Source organism: Papio anubis, chromosome 10, assembly GCF_008728515.1.
Source record: "Papio anubis isolate 15944 chromosome 10, Panubis1.0, whole genome shotgun sequence".
In the NCBI taxonomy this organism is placed as follows: Eukaryota; Metazoa; Chordata; class Mammalia; order Primates; family Cercopithecidae; genus Papio; species Papio anubis.
The window spans coordinates 73424029-73440721 of NC_044985.1; the positions used below are offsets into that span (position 1 = coordinate 73424029).

The 16693-nt window shown below is 36.4% G+C and overlaps 1 protein-coding gene across 16 annotated transcripts in view; it reads left to right on the forward strand.

The window, feature by feature from the left end:
- The window catches only part of ANKAR (ankyrin and armadillo repeat containing), an 83160-nt gene that overhangs the window by 42342 nt on the left and 24125 nt on the right, over positions 1-16693 (forward strand). For 15 of the 16 annotated variants that reach the window (XR_002516194.2, XR_002516195.2, XM_021923794.2 and 12 more), the window contains 6 exons: positions 3327-3568; positions 4441-4609; positions 11233-11474; positions 11644-11797; positions 12033-12194; positions 13879-13985. Coding sequence is in view for 14 of the 16 variants with exons in the window: in XM_021923794.2 (XP_021779486.1) it covers positions 3327-3568; positions 4441-4609; positions 11233-11474; positions 11644-11797; positions 12033-12194; positions 13879-13985 (1076 nt within the window). In the remaining 2 variants the exon portion in view is untranslated. The remainder of the gene's footprint in view (positions 1-3326; positions 3569-4440; positions 4610-11232; positions 11475-11643; positions 11798-12032; positions 12195-13878; positions 13986-16693) is intronic. The other variant, XM_021923795.2, reaches the window with a different exon arrangement.

A 16693-nucleotide genomic window follows, 5' to 3' on the forward strand; every position in this document is an offset into this window, starting at 1 on the left:
CACAACCAATATCATACTGAATTGGCAAAAACTGGAAGCATTCCCATTGAAAACTGGCACAAGACAGGAATGCCCCCTCTCACCACTCCTATTCAACATAGTGTTGACTTCGTTCTGGCCAGGGCAATCAGGCAAGAGAAACAAATAAAGGATATTCAATTAGGAAAAGAGGAAGTCGAATTGTCCCTGTTTGCAGATGACTTGACTGTAGATTTAGAAAACCCCATTATCTCAGCCCAAAATCTCCTTAAGCTGATAATCAACTTTAGCAAAGTCTCAGGATACAAAATCAATGTGCAAAAATCACAAGCATTCCTGCACATCAATAACAGACAGAGAGCCAAATCATGAGTGAACTCCCATTCACAATTGCTACAAAGAGAATAAAATACCTAGGAAACCAATTTACAAGGGATGTGAAGGACCTCTTTAAGGAGAACTTCAAACCACTGATCAATGAAATAAAAGAGGACAAAAACAAATGGAAGAACATTCCATGCTCATGGATAGGAAATCCATGATTTCCTGAAATATTGTGAAAATGGCCATTATTGCCCAAGGTAATTTATAGATTCAATGCCATCCCCATCAAGCTACTGATGACTTTCTTCACAGAATTGGAAAAAAACGACTTTAAAGTTCATATGGAACCAAAAAAGAGCCTGCATTGCCAAGACAATCCTAAGCAAAAAGAACAAAGCTGGAGGTATCACACTACCTGACTTCAAACTATACTACAAAGCTACAGTAACCAAAACAGCAGGATACTGTTACCAAAACAGAGGTATAGACCAATGGAACAGAACGGAGGCCTCAGAAATATCACCACACATCTACAACCATCTGATCTTTGACAAACCTGACAAAAACAGGAAATGGGGAAAGGATTCCCTATTTAATAAATGGTGCTGGGAAAACTGGCTAGCCATATGTAGAAACCTGAAACTGGATCCCTTCCTTACACCTTATACAAAAATTAATTCAAGATGGATTAAAGACTTAAATGTTAGACCTAAAACCATAAAAATCCTTGATGAAAACCTAGGCAATGCCATTCAGGACATAGGCATGGACAAGGACTTCATGACTAACACACTAAAAGCAATGGCAACAAAAGCCAGAATAGACAAATGGGATCTAATTAAACTAAAGAACTTCTGCACAGCAAAAGAAACTACCATCAGATTGAACAGGCAACCTACAGAATGGGAGAAAATTTTTGCAATCTACCCATCTGACAAAGGGCTAATATCCAGAATCTACAGAGAACGTAAACAAATTTGTAAGGAAAAAAAAAAAAACCCCATCAAAAAGTGGGCAAAGGATATGAACAGACACTTCTCAAAGAAGATATTTATGCAGCCAACAGACACATGAAAAAATGCTCATCAACACTGGTCGTCAGAGAAATGCAAATCTAAACCACAATGAGATACCATCTCACATCTGTTAGAATGGCAATCATTAAAAAGTCAGGAAACAACAGATGCTGGAGAGGATGTGGAGAAATAGTAACGCTTTTACACTATTGGTTGAAGTGTAAACTAGTTCAACCGTTGTGGAATACAGTGTGGCGTTTCCTCAAGGATCTAGAACTAGAAATACCATTTGACCCAGCAATTCCATTACTGGGTATATACCCAAAGCATTATAAATCATGCTACTATAAAGACACATGCACACGTATGTTTATGGCAGCACTCTTCACAGTAGCAAAGACTTGGAATCAACCCAAATGTCCATCAGTGATAGACTGGATTAAGAAAATGTGGCACATATAAACCATGGAATACTATGCAGCCATAAAAAAGGATGAGTTCATGTCCTTTGCAGGGACATGGATGAAACTGGAAACCATCATTCTGAGCAAACTATCACAAGGACAGGAAACCAAACACTGCATGTTCTCACTCATAGGTGGGAATTGAACAATGAGAACAGTTGGACACAGGGTGGGAAACATCACACACCAGGGCCTGTCGAGGGATGGGGGTCAGGGGGAGGGACAGCATTAGGGGAAATACCTAACATACATGAGGAGTTAATGGGTGCAGCAAACAAACATAGCACATGTGTACCTATGTAACAAGCCTGCACGTTGTGCACATGTATCCTAGAACTTAAAGTATAATAATAATAAAAAAAATGGCTCTACCCCATAGGATTGTTTTGAGAATAGCGCTGTCCAGAATAGCTTTCTGAAACGTTGAAAATGTTCGGCTGGGCATGGTGGCCTGTGCCTGTAATCCCAGCACTTTGGGATGCCAAGGCAGGAGGATAGCTTGAGCCCAGGAGTTTGAGACCAGTCTGGGCAATATAGTAAGACCCTGTCTTTGTCTTTGTGTCTATCTATATCTCCATCCATCTATCTATCTATCTATCTATCTATCTATCTATCTATCTATCTATCTATCTATCTATCTGTCTATCTACACACACACACACACACAAAGAAAATGTTCTATTTGAAAATGTCCAATATGGTAGCCACTACCGTAATGTGGTTATTGAACGCACGTGAGATGCTCCATAAATATTAAATGAATAAATTAAAATTTGATTTATCACACATAGTCCCCTAATATGTTCCTGAAAATCTGTACAAAAAGCTCTATATCCAAAAGGTGAACTATAGACTTAAAGAAGTGACGAGGGATGTTTCATTTCAGGTAGCTAAATAAATATGGTCTTTATTGTCTCTATTATATTTTCTGTCATTTTATGTGTGTCCTATAAGGTGCTTTCTGCTTATCATTGAATTGATGTAAGTATAACAGGCATCAAACTGAAGCCAGATTTTCTATTTTCACCATGCCCAATGATTTCTATCTTTGAGCCAATTGTAATTAATGAGACTAATGTTGCATTTTACTAGATTCAGCACTTTTTGTTTTTCACATGCTGGTATAAAATAAGGATAAAATGTAATAAAATGCTCAAATAATTGCATAAGCAGTGCCATACAAAGTTGATGCAATAACCAAAACTGAACTGTACCATGTGGTAGCACAAAGAATTTATTTATCAATAATCTTAAGCCAGAATTCAGTGTTTCAATGGTGGCTTAAGGTTACTAACATAAAATGCATGATCACGCTCTGTGAAAATCAAATGTATGAACAATGAGAGCTGCCCATACCAAAGACAAGATGGAAGGTTTCTTCATATAGTTTCAAATGATAATTTTATAAATATTTTATATGATTATTTCATAATTATTTATATTATAATGCCCATAAATATTATTTAAATATTGCCATGATATATTGACTAAAATGGTTACCAATAATTCAAGCTTTTTTATTTTTTTGCTCTTTTCATTACAGGCACCATTCCTGCCTTAATCAATCTATTAAAAAGTTCCAAAATAAAACTGCAGTGCAAAACTGTTGGGTTACTGAGTAATATCTCAACCCACAAAAGAGCAGTGCGTGCTTTGGTAGAAGCGGGAGGCATTCCATCTCTAATCAACCTACTGGTTTGTGATGAGCCTGAAGTACACTCTCGCTGTGCTGTCATTCTATATGATATTGCTCAATGTGAAAACAAGGATGTTATTGCCAAATATGTAAGTTTTTTTTCATAGACCATTATTTTTGACTGACAGTAACTCCCTCATATAGAAGTTACAAAAATAGAAACCCACTTTGCTATTCAATGACAAAACTCCCAGAAATACTGGCATGGATGATTCTTCTCAGGGAAGAATACAGCAGGGAAGAGGGAGCGAGAGGGTGTGCCTGATGAAAAATGCTCCACTGAGAAGTTGGCATTTGAGTACAGTCCAGAAGTAGAAGAGGGAGTATTTTCTTAAGTTACTATATGTCGATTGCTTCTTGCTGTTTACCAATTACCAGTGCAGTGTCTACAATGGCAAATATTTCCTAATGGGGCAATATATTCAATTAATCTTAATTACTTCACTTAGATAGCTGTATTAACTGTCACATAATGTATCTTACCAGTAGACACATTTGTTTGTGGCACTCATTCTCTCCTAAATAGTTATTTACAGCAAGAAAGATTACAAACTTGTGTTTCTTTTTCTTTCTTTCTTTCTTTCTTTCTTTCTTTCTTTTTTTTTTTTTTTTGAGACAGTATTCTCTGTCACTAGGCTAGGGTGTAATAGTGCAATCTTGGCTCACTGCAACCTCCGCCTCCCAGGTTCAAGCAATTCTCCTGCCTCAGCCTCTCAAGTAGCTGGAACTACAGGCATGCACCACCACGCCCGGCTAATTTTTGTATTTTTAGTAGAGACTGGGTTTCACCATGTTGGCCAGGATGGTCTTGATCTCTTGACCTCGTGATCCGCCTGCCTCGGCCTCCCAAAGTGCTGAGATTACAGGTGTGAGCCACCACGTCCAGCCAACTTGTATTTCTAAATAAAGATTACATTTATCTTAAACTAATTCAAATGTAATATTTTTTGTTTATTTTTAGAATGGAATCCCAAGTCTGATAAATCTATTGAACTTAAACATAGAAAATGTGCTAGTAAATGTAATGAACTGCATACGAGTATTATGTATAGGAAATGAAAACAACCAAAGAGCTGTCAGAGAACATAAAGGCCTCCCGTATCTTATCAGATTTCTGAGTTCTGATTCAGGTGAGCTTCTATCTCTGTATTATTTTATAATGACCAGATATATTAAGTGAAGCAAACATGGGGTTTGACTTGTCCTATATGAATAGATGTCTTGAATCTGTCTTTGAATAGATCTAAACATGTGTAATATAACCTTAATATCTAAAACACAAATTTTTTTTCCTAACTGCTAAACTATGTAGATAACAGTTAAATTAATTTTATTTTATTTTACTTTATTTTATTTTATTTTATTTTTCTCAAGATGGAGTCTTGCTCTGTTGCCTAGGCTGGAGTGCAGTGATCTCAGCTCACTGCAACATCTGCCTCCCGGGTTCAAGCAATTCTTCTGTCTCAGCCTCCTGAGTAGCTGGGATTACAGGCATGCATCACCACGCCCGGCTAATTTTTGTATTTTTAGTAGAGACAGGGTTTCACCAGTTGGCCAGGCTGGTCTCAAACTCCTGACCTTGTGATCTGCCTGACTCAGCCCCCCAAAGTGCTGGGATTACAGGTGTGAACCACCATGCCTGGCAGAAAACAGTTAAATTTAAACTGCTGGGCTTATAAAAATAATTGACTGTCAGAGGCATATTCTTTTAAAAAGTTTAATTAGACATGTTTACAATGGAAATACTGGCATGGATGATTTTAAAAATACATACAATATGACTAGGAGAGTATTTGCTACCTTGGGTGAATAGTACACATATTGATCATGGGTAGCTATTTTGCAAGTGACAACAAGGGTTTCAGATTTGTTAGATATTTGATGTCAAAATTCAAGGTTATCGGGAAGCATTAGGCCAATTATCAGTTCCTAAAGTGCATCTCAGTACCAAGAACATCAAAAGCCATGAGGCAGTTTCTGCAGCTACTGCAAATGGTCTCCTGGGTTCTGTAAGAATAATCTCATTCCAGTCAGCACATGTAACAGTGTAAGCTCCAAATATATGGTTTTCCCCAAATTTGGGGGAAGAGAAAATTGAGAAGAACTTGCCCTTTTTCTTCCTGCTCAGTATATCATTTGGCTTCCTCTTCCAGTTAACCAGGAATAAATACAAAATAAATATATTGGTTAAATGTAAGTTAAGATTTAAGAATAAGGGGAATGTAGAAGTGATCTTTCCTTTACTTTAAAACTTCAAATTTAAGCAAGTGTCATCTTCTAATAACTTGTATCGCGTGGTGACATCATTTGAAAGCCCTCTCCTTTCATAACAAATTCCTTATGATCTCTCTGTTCAAGTGTTCTTCCATCGCTTACTATGCTCTACTTTATCCTTTAAGAATAGCATTAGAGGTCAGGTGCGGTGGCTCACACCTATGATCCCAGCACTTTGGGAGGCTGAGGCAGATCACTGAGGTCAGGAGTTCGAGACCAGCCTGGCCAATATGGTGAAACCCCATCTCTACTAAAATACAAAAATTAGCTGGGCATGGTGGTACACGCCTGTAATCCCAGCTACTCGGGAGGCTGAGGCAGGAGAATTGCTTGAATTCAGGAGGCGGAGGTTGCAGTGAGCTGAGATTGCACCACTGCACTCCAGCCTGGGCAACAGAGTGAGACTCCATCTCAAAAAAAAAAAAAAGGGATAAAAGAATAACATTAAAGAGGGTCAGCTTTTATGTATATTTTAAATCTATAATTTTTACTCATTTATAGTCATTCTTTATCTCTTTTTTTGTTTGTGTTTTATCTAACTAATTAAAATTTAAATATAGGGACTAGATCTTCTCTTCCTGTTTTCCTTTTCTCAATCCCAGATGCTGTAACAAAGTACAAATTGTAGCAGCAATTTGAATAAATAAATAACAAATGAGTTCATTCATGAAAGAAAACTATGGTATGAAATACATTATTGAAATAAAAGTATTTTTTCCAACACCATAATCTACATTATCTGCTCACTCCAACGAAGATAATTTAAAATAAATTTTAATTATTTTTTTCTTTTTAGGTAAGCCCCCCTGTATAACTTTAGTGCTTTAGCAAATAGTCCTCTTGGATGTTAGCTGGGTTGTTAAGGTATAGGAGATCAAAAAGGCATATTATTAATTCCAGTGTCGTCTTTACCATGTGAGCTACTCTAAGATTTCATGTATTAAAATGGTCCCAAAGTAGATTCACATATAGTTTCTTGAAAAGATGGATTTGTTAACATCTCCTTAGTCTGAGTCTCTATGTCCAGAGCAAGCCTACTCTTGCTAAATTTGGTTTGTTTTGGGCCTTTCCTTCACCCATTTAGCTGCTTGTATTCACATTCTTATATACATATATTCATGTATACATGCTTTCATTCCTACAATGCTTCTGATTTCATATGGCACCCAACCTTCCTGTTCTGTGTTAGTAACAAAAGCTTATGACACCGCCACAGAAACTCAAATATGTAACAAAAGCATACAGAATTTTCTCAGTTTCAAACTGAGAAAAACTTAAAAGATCACCTCATTTTTTTCTTGAAATGATTAGTCACATATTTCTGCAGAAATTGATTTTCTCCAGACCCTTTGTGATGTTATACAATATGTAGTATTATATACTCCTAACATTCTAAAATCTGAAAACTTTGGAATTATGACCCCAAAAGTTGTAGATAAAGTCTGCCTTCACCATTAGTCCTCCTTTACCCAACTCTTAAAGTTGGAGTTCCTTAAGCTTCCATTCTTGTCATGCTGCTGCTTTCACCCGGCATACCCTTCTTTAACTCTTATTCACTCCAAAGGAACTCTACTAGGTTTACAATCTATTCTTCCCAGTTCTTTATCCACATCCCTGACGTCTTCCCTGAGCTTTAGAGCTACTTTGGATTACTGAATAGCTTAGTAAAGATACTTCCATTCCTTTCAGAATTTGGGTCCAAATGAGAAATAGACAGGAATCAAATAGAGATCCAAACTTCAGCCTTATTGTTGGAAAGCTTGCTTTGAGAAAACAACAAAAAGTGCCAAAAAGAACCTAAACCATGCATTTGCAATGACTCATTCTTCAAACTAAAAAAATTATGTAACTCACTATTCTTCTCATGGGGAAGAATGAGTAAGGGGTAAACTTTTATTCTTAATATTTCTGAGTTGGCCATGGGTGGAGGAATTTCTACTTTTTGTACTGATGCAGGAATATTGGGTAAGGGAAAGAATGGTTTCCCCTATACTCTCTTAATGTTATTAATCTTTCAGGGTTAACATTCCAAGTGTTACTTGAGTGATCTAATTAAAATGTAAAGTTGATCATATCTTCTTCTTTAAATTACTCAGTGACTGTCACCTAGAACATGGTCCACATTTCCAGCATGGCCTTTAAGCCCTTTTTACTTTCCTACTTCAAGAGGAAGTGACCTTCCTGTCACTCCCTTTTTCTCTGATATGACTATCAAGTAATATTTAACTTATTGCTTTATTCTTTACTCTGGTCTTTTCTTTTGTTCCACAAGGTCAAGGACCTTGTTTTGTTGGTTCACCATTGTTTCCCTAGTGCCTGGGACAGTGTCTAGCACATAGCTATTCAATAAATATGCACTAAATAAATGATTAGATGATTAAATGAAGAAAATACTCATAACAATAAAAATAGTTAATGTGTTTGACATAATTGATATAAAGTGGGTATAGAAGTTGGTATGAACAATAAGGCCTTAATAGAGAGATAATTAACCTTGATAGTATATGAAAAAACAAATGCTGGATTATAGAGCATCTAAAGGATATTGGTAGCTACATGAATGCACAAACACTTTTCTATCTAGTTTTGCTTTTGGAAATATATTGATATTCTACATAATCAAAAAATTAAATGTACAAGGCTGGGGGAAATGAAAACTGAAAGAAATAAACAAATTATATAACTAGATTTAAAAAGAAAAAATGAATACAAATAATTTTAAACACAGTACATTATATACCCTCTTTCTAAGGGTAAACACAAAACAAACTACACACAGATTTTGAGTTCTTTTTAGTGAGCTTGTATGTCACAGTGATATGGGTAGAACAATTCTGAACCCACATGATAAGTACTGTAGGACTGAAGAAATGAATAAATGTGTTGATATTATTGGGTTCTTACTATGCAAAGAAATGTGCAGAATGTAGGAAAGCAATAAAGAACCCTCTGGGGTTGGATTGGAATAGGAAATGTATGTGTGTATGTATCAGTGTGTGTGTATACACATATACATATATATGTATACATATTATATATGTGGATTTATACACACACACACACACATATATATACATATACATATATATATATATGATCCAGAAGCAATGATATTCCAGTAGCAGTGAGCATACCGAGCACCCAAATCTTGGTTTCTAAATGTCATCCCTCATTAAAAGGAACCAGAGCTTCTTGGAGAAATAGTTGATTCCAGGGCAGGGGCAGAGAAGGTATATGGTGAGTCAAGAACATCATCATATGGTGACAAAATAATAAAATCCTTTTTTTAAAAAAAAAAAAAAAAAAAGGAGGCATATCTATAGGACACAAGGACAACCTGAAGGGGCTCCCACTGGCCAGATCTTAGACAATTTGAGTAACAACATAAATAAGAAAATACACCAGGCAGAGTGGCCCATGCCTATAATCCCAGCACTTTGCGGGACCAAGACGGACAGATAGCTTGAGCTCATGAGTTCAACACCAGCCTGGGCAACATGGCAAAACCTCATCTCTACTAAAAATGCAAAAATCAGCTGGGTGTGGTGGCACACGCCTGTATTCCCAGCTACTTGGGAGGCTGAGGTGGGAGGATTGCTTGAGCCTGGGAGGCAGAGGTTGCAGTGAGCTGAGTTTGTGTCACTGAATTCCAGCCTGGGTGACAGAGTGAGACCTTTTCTCAAAAATAAATAAATTAAATTAAATTAAATTAATGGATTATAACTCATTGAATAAAATAGGAGCCTGTGCCCTCATCTTGATAAAAATTGGATAAACAAGGAAGCAAATAAATAGAGAATAAGGTAGGGCTCTTCCTTATAGCAGAATGTCAACTGACAAATGTGAAGGAGTGGTAGATTTGGAAAATTAGTATTTTGCAAACAGCATAGTAAAGATTGGTTCAGGCAAAAATTATAAATGGTTGCTAAATCTTGGGGGCAAATTTTGATATTTACAAGTGTTTTGCTCCTTATTAGTTGCAAGAGGGAAAATAGCAACTATATAGTAGAGAAACTGGATAATCAAAATTAACATCACCATCGAGGAATAGATGGACATTATATAACTCCACAGAGGATATCCCTATAACATAATGTCACTTTTTTTTGAAATGAGGTTGCTATGTTGCCTGGGCTGATCTTGAACCCCTGGGTTCAAGCAGTCCTCCCACCTTAGCCTCCTGTGTACCTGGGATTACAGGCATGCACCACTGCACCCAAGCCATAATGTCACTTTAAAAATATTCTGGATGGAGGTGCATATCTTGAGTCATGAGGAAACATCAAAGAAACCCAAATTGAGGAAAATTCTCTAAACTAAATGGCCTATATTCATTAAAAATGTCTATGTCATAAGAGACCAAAAAAACCCCTGAGAAAAGGTTCCAGATAATAGAACACTAAAGAGACATAACTAAGTGCAATACATGGTCCTGGTCTGGATCCTGTACTGGAAGAAAGTAAATGTGATAAAGGACATTACTAGGATGGTCAACATAATATGATTAAAGTATTGCATCTACTAATTGCCTTGTAGTTACATAAAAAGATAGGCTTGTTTTTAGTAAATACACACTAGAATATTAAAGAGATAAAAGGCCATGATGTATGCATATAACATACCCTCAAATTTAGAAAAGCAGATTATATAGATAAATGGATAGAAAAACCAATATGGCAATATATTAAAAATTTATAAATCCAGGTAAAGGTATACAGGAATTCTCTGATTTATTCTTACAACTTTTCTATACGTTAAAAAAATGCAACTTGTTAAAATATAGGAAAATGTTTAGACTCACCAATACCAAAAGTACAAAACAAGTTGAGGCAGCATTTTTATCTATCAAATTTGAGCAAAGTTGATGTATTTATTTTTAGTGATAACACCCATACTCAAACACAGTAACATTGATACTTTTGAACTCTGATTATGGAAGGCTAAGATGCTGTTATCATTTTTGATAAGCAGTTTACTGAAATGTACTGAGTTATTCCAGTAATTCCTCTACAAAAAAACACAAAAATTAGCCGGGCATGGTGGTGCACACCTATAGTCCCAGCTACTCAGGAGGCTGAGGTGGGAGGATGGTGGAGGTTGTAGTGAGCTGAGATCACACACACCACTGTCCTCCAGCCTGGATGATAGAGCCAAACCTTGTCTCAAAAAGGGTGGTGGAGAGGGAATGTTTTAATTGTAAGTAAAAATGCAGGTTATTGTTTTAAAATACAACTATATCAAATACTTCTATAACTATCTAAATCTGTCTTCGTAAGAAACAGTACATGAGATTATGCCAAATGATTGATTGTGTTTAGATGGTAAATCTACCCAGTTTTATTTATTTCTACTTTTCTTTATTTTCTCTAAGCTTTTTTACAAATTTGATTTTATAATATGGGAAACTAATGATATGCTGCACTTTGATATTCTTATTTTTCATAAGGTTTATTTAACTTGTTCTTAAATTCATTTAAAGATGTGTTGAAGGCTGTATCTTCTGCTGCAATTGCTGAGGTTGGGCGTGACAATAAGGAAATTCAGGATGCTATAGCTATGGAGGGAGCGATTCCTCCTCTGGTGGCTCTTTTTAAAGGGAAACAAATTAGTGTCCAAATGAAAGGTGCAATGGCTGTGGAATCACTTGCAAGTCACAACCCTCTTATACAGAAAGCATTTCTGGAAAAATCGTTAACTAAATATCTTTTAAAACTCCTAAAGGTAGGAATTTTATGATTCCTGGTCATTTTTCTTAGATGATGTATTCTATTTTGAATTGTTAAGTGAATAGAAAAACTAAACCAATTCTAGAATAAACATTTTATAAAATACACATCCCTAAAGTGTTCAATAAATATTCACTGAATTAATGAAATATTTTTTAAAATAGGCATTTCAAATAGATGTTAAGGAACAAGGAGCCGTTGCACTTTGGGCCTTGGCAGGACAAACACTAAAACAACAAAAATATATGGCAGAACAGATTGGATACAGCTTTATAATTAATATGCTTTTGTCACCATCAGCTAAAATGCAGTATGTTGGTAAGTTATTTTTCCTTATTTTTATTTTTTAGAGACAGGATCCTGCTCTGTTGCACAGCCTGGCGTGCAGTGGCACAATTATAGCTCACTGCAGCCTCAAACCCCTGGGCTCAAGTGATCCTCCTGCCTCAGCCTCCCAAGTAGCTGGGATTACAAGTGTGAGCCACTGTGTCCTCTGCGTAATGTAGAACAGGGCACTGGAGTATCATACATGTATCTTGCTTTTCTTTATCAGGAGGTGAAGCTGTCATAGCTCTAAGTAAGGACAGCAGGATGCATCAAAATCAAATATGTGAAGGGAATGGAATTGCACCATTGGTTCGCTTACTAAGAATTAGTACGATTGCTGAAGGCACACTTCTCAGTGTCATCAGAGCAGTGGGATCCATTTGCATTGGTTTGTAAACTTATTCTCAATTTCTTAAATATCTGTAAGAACAAGAACAGATTGGGCAGAGAAATGGAAGTTAATCTCTCTTCCTCTCTATCCCCACTGTTTGAGCCCTAAATGGTATTTAATGTATAAAAGATTATTATAACTTTTTAAATTTGTGTAAGAACTTGGTCAGTACAAGTGGTGTAATTAAGAATTTTTTATCAGTCTTGTTCTTGAACAATGGCTAGAGAGGAAAATTAGGACAATAAGCCTTGGCTATTTTGACTGAAAGCAATCTCTTTTTTAAGTTTAAGAGAAAAATAGTTCTTTTGAATCTCAAGAACTATATGTTTTTGAAGATATAGAAGAGTTTCTAATGCTGAGGCACATTCTTGAATGTCTCTGTAATGATCATTTGTTTATATAACATAGAATTCATTGCAAAGGAATTGACATTTTGGGGTTCCTGAGAAAATGTGGAACTGTCAGTTGTGACCCACCAAAAGTTAAAATTTGGGTTCTTGCTGACCTTAATGAATGCAGGATGCTGACTGTAGACTGCTTCTTGCAAACAAGAGGAAAAACTTTATTTCTAGATCACTGAATTTCCTCAAAATTAGTCCAGCTGAATGAAGTATAATAGGAATTGATTCTCACATTTTTTTCTCTTTGCTTGCCAAAAGTTTCTTGCAGAAACTCATTCACAATTCCAAGATAATCAGCCAGAGAAGATGTTTCTTTTTTTGGCCGGAGACTCTGACATAGTTATTTCTAAAGTTGTAGTAAATGATAACATATATGCCAGGTTGCCTGATATACATACACACACACATTGTCAAATTTCTTCTCATTAGTTCATTTCAAAGCTGTCCACATCAGCTGTGTGTGTGTGTGTGTGTGTGTGTGTGTGTGTGTGGTGGGGGTGGGGGGGCTTGTGGGGACAAAGGTGTTCTTTTTTCCTTCAGGCTTCCCTAGATACAATAGGTCGGTGACTTCTCTTCATTGTTCACTGAGAGGCTCAATCTTATATTTAACCCATTTATTTAGAGTTAACCCATTTATATAAACCCACTGTGTATTTATTGTGACATTTAATATTGGCAAAAGAACAGAATTAAAATTCTTTGTCCATGTTCACTAGAAAGAAATGAGTTTCTCAACAGGAAATTGCAAGGAGTGGGGAAAAAGAGAGAGAGAGAGAGAGAGAGTCGAGTTTCTCTGGTGAGATTAGACCCGCAATTTAAAGTAGTATGTTATAAAGAGACATAGTAAGATTATCTTGTTAGCGTGTATAATTTAAGAAACCTAGAAATTTTAACTTGGTGATTTACTCTAGTCATTTTTGTAAAAGTAAACTTTTTCTAGAAAACAATATTACTATGAACTTAAGTACATCACACATAGTATTTCTTCAATAAATGATAGCTATTATTATTCCTTGATAGTATAACATTTCTAATTTCCTTTGTTTTGTGACTTTTAGGAAGCCATTCACAATTCTAATAAGCTCTCCGTGTTTATTCACTTTGTCTTTTAAAAAATTAATTCAGGACTATTAAAATAGTGCCAATATAGCATACCCTTTTGTAATTTACTAACTGTATTACCTTAGAACACTTTGTCAACCAAAAATATCAAGCTATGTTTGACTTTACCATTTATAAGATGGAAAAAAAAATTACCTCATTGGCATGGACTCTTACAGGTGTAGCCCATACAAGCAATCCTGTCAGTCAACAGTTTGTTGTAGATGAAAATGCCTTTCCAGTACTTATCCAACTACTAAGAAATCACCCTTCTCCTAACATTAAGGTATATATAAAGGTTTACATTGTTTTCTGATATGGTAAAAATTAACAGAAATATAATTTTAAGAAAATTTTGTGTCTATTCAAGTTCATAAACATAAAAATATTTTGTCTTTTAAACTAAATCCTATTTTTCTTGGAGAAATAAGCCAAAATAAAAATAAACAAAATCCTAGAAGTTTTAAACAAAAAGCTTGCTTCAAACCATAAGATACTAGTAAATTTTGTTAAAATAGGGTTTCTCCAAATATGACAAGAAAATCTTACGTTTTTACTCTTCAAGTAAGTTTTTTCCGTAGATATTTGATTATGTATTCACAAAACTTCTTTTCTACCTCCCCAGACATCAGTTGCTAAAACTGGGCGGGGATAATGGAAATGTGTGACTTATATGGGAATATTTCTCAAATATTAGTGAATCTTGTCAGTACTACACTTCAAACCAGCCCTGCCTTCTGCCAAGCAGCCTCTGTTGGCTGGAGGTAATAGTTTTCTCAAGGCTGGACATTACAAAGAATTATTGTGAGTTGTTGAAGAGTCATTCAGTCTTCCATTTACTTCTACCAAAATGCCTTTAATAAAATAACATTTATATCTATTCAAATACTTTTACCCAGGCTTTAGAAATTTGGGACATCTATAGATGGCCAGGCAAGAAATTATAACAGCAAAAAAAATTTTATTTTCAAAATTTGGTATGCATGCTACTGGAGATGAGAAAATAGAAATAACATAGGAGGACAATATCTGAGTAAATAGCACTGTTTCTTTTTTTTTCTTTTCCTTTTCCTTTTCTTTTCTTTTTTTTTTTTTTTTTGAGATAGAAGCTCGCTCTGTTGCCCAGGCTGTAGTACAGTGCCACCATCTCGGCTCATTGCAACCTCCCAGGTTGAAGTGATTATCCTGCCTCAGTCTCCTGAGTAGCTGGGATTATAGGTGTGCACCATACACTTGGCTAATTTTTGTATTTTTGTAGAGATGGGGTTTCACCATGTTGGCCAGGCTGGTCTTGAATTCCTGACCTCAAGTGATCTGCCCGCCTCGGCCTCCCAAAGTGCTGGGATTATAGGTGTGAGCCACTGCACCCAGGCTGTTTCTTTTTTCAATCTTTATTTATTTATGTATTTATAATTGAGATGGGGTCTCTCACTGTCAGTCAGGCTAGAGTACAGTAGTGCAATCTTGGCTCACTGCAGCCTCGGCCTCCCAGTCTACAGTGATCCTCCCACCTCAGCCTCCTGAGTAGCTGTGACTAAAGGAGTGTGCCACCATGCCTGGTTAATTTTTTGTATTTTTGTTGGAGACGAAGTTTCACCATTTTGCCCAGGCTGTTCTCGAACTCCTGGGCTCAAGAGATCCTCCACCTTGGCCTCCAGAGTGATGGGATTACAGGTGTGAGCCACTGTACCCAGGCTGTTTCTTTTTTTAATCTTTGTTTATTTAATTTTTTTTTTTTTTAATTGAGATGGGGTCTCTCACTGTCAGTCAGGCTAGAGTGCAGTAGTGCAATCTTGGCTCACTGCAGCCTCGGCCTCCCAATCTACAGTGATCCTCCCACCTCAGCCTCCTGAGTAGCTGTGACTAAAGGAGTGTGCCACCATGCCTGGTTAATTTTTTGTATTTTTGTTGGAGATGGAATTTCACCATTTTGCCCAGGCTGTTCTTGAACTCCTGGGCTCAAGAGATCCTCCACCTTGGCCTCCAAAGTGATGGGATTATAGGCATGAACCACCACATCTGGTGCATTCTTTTAACAAATGTGTGTGTTATCATAAAAAATGTATCCATCTATATTTTGGTACATATTTTCAATGAGTTTTGAAACTTGTTTAAATAGAACATAAACACATTTCAATACTTTTTCTCAAAAGATTTTATAATGGACAAAACATTTCACAATAATTCAATAATCATACTTTTCAAATTCATAATGTTTTTCATAGAAATGCACAGTATAGCACTTTAAAAACTTATCTGCTGAGTCCCAATAATATGCAAGGTTCATCTTCCTAATGGGCTTCAGAATGTACATTAAATGGTTCCAGAACTAGAGGAGGACAAAATAGTAGTACTATTCCTTAGACTACTCCCCAAAGCTTTGTTTAAATTAATAGGTGCTGCAGGCTGGGTGCTTTGGCTCATGCCTGTAATCCCAGCACTTTAGGCCATCAGGTGGGCGGATCATGAGGTCAGGAGTTTGAGACCAGCTTGGCCAACATGGTAAAGCCCTATCTCTACTAAAGATACAAAAGATCAGCTGGGTGCGGTGGTGCGTGCCTGTAATCCCAGCTACTCGGGAGGCTGGGGCAGGAGAATTGCTTGAACCCAGGAGGTGGAAGTTGCAGTGAGCTGAGATCATGCCATTGTACTGCAGCCTGGGCGACAGAGAAAGACTTCATCTAAAAAACAAAAAAAGAAACAAAAAAGGTGCTGCATTAAAGCCTTACAAGTCAATGGTCAATAGTTAACAAGCAGTTCAAAATAGCTTTTTAATCCATGTCAAAAAATTAAAAGAACTTTTTTTTAATATGGAAGGGATACAACTATGCACTTAGGATAATACCTCCTTACATGCTGTGCTGGCCCTTGTTCCCTTCTCCAGTGCCCTCAAATGGAGCTCTGTGGTTGGTCCCTGAACACAGAAAGGATATTTTCTCAGCTATTAAAAATTATGAGGGAGTTGTAAGTGCAGTTCTTTCAGTAGTAAGAACT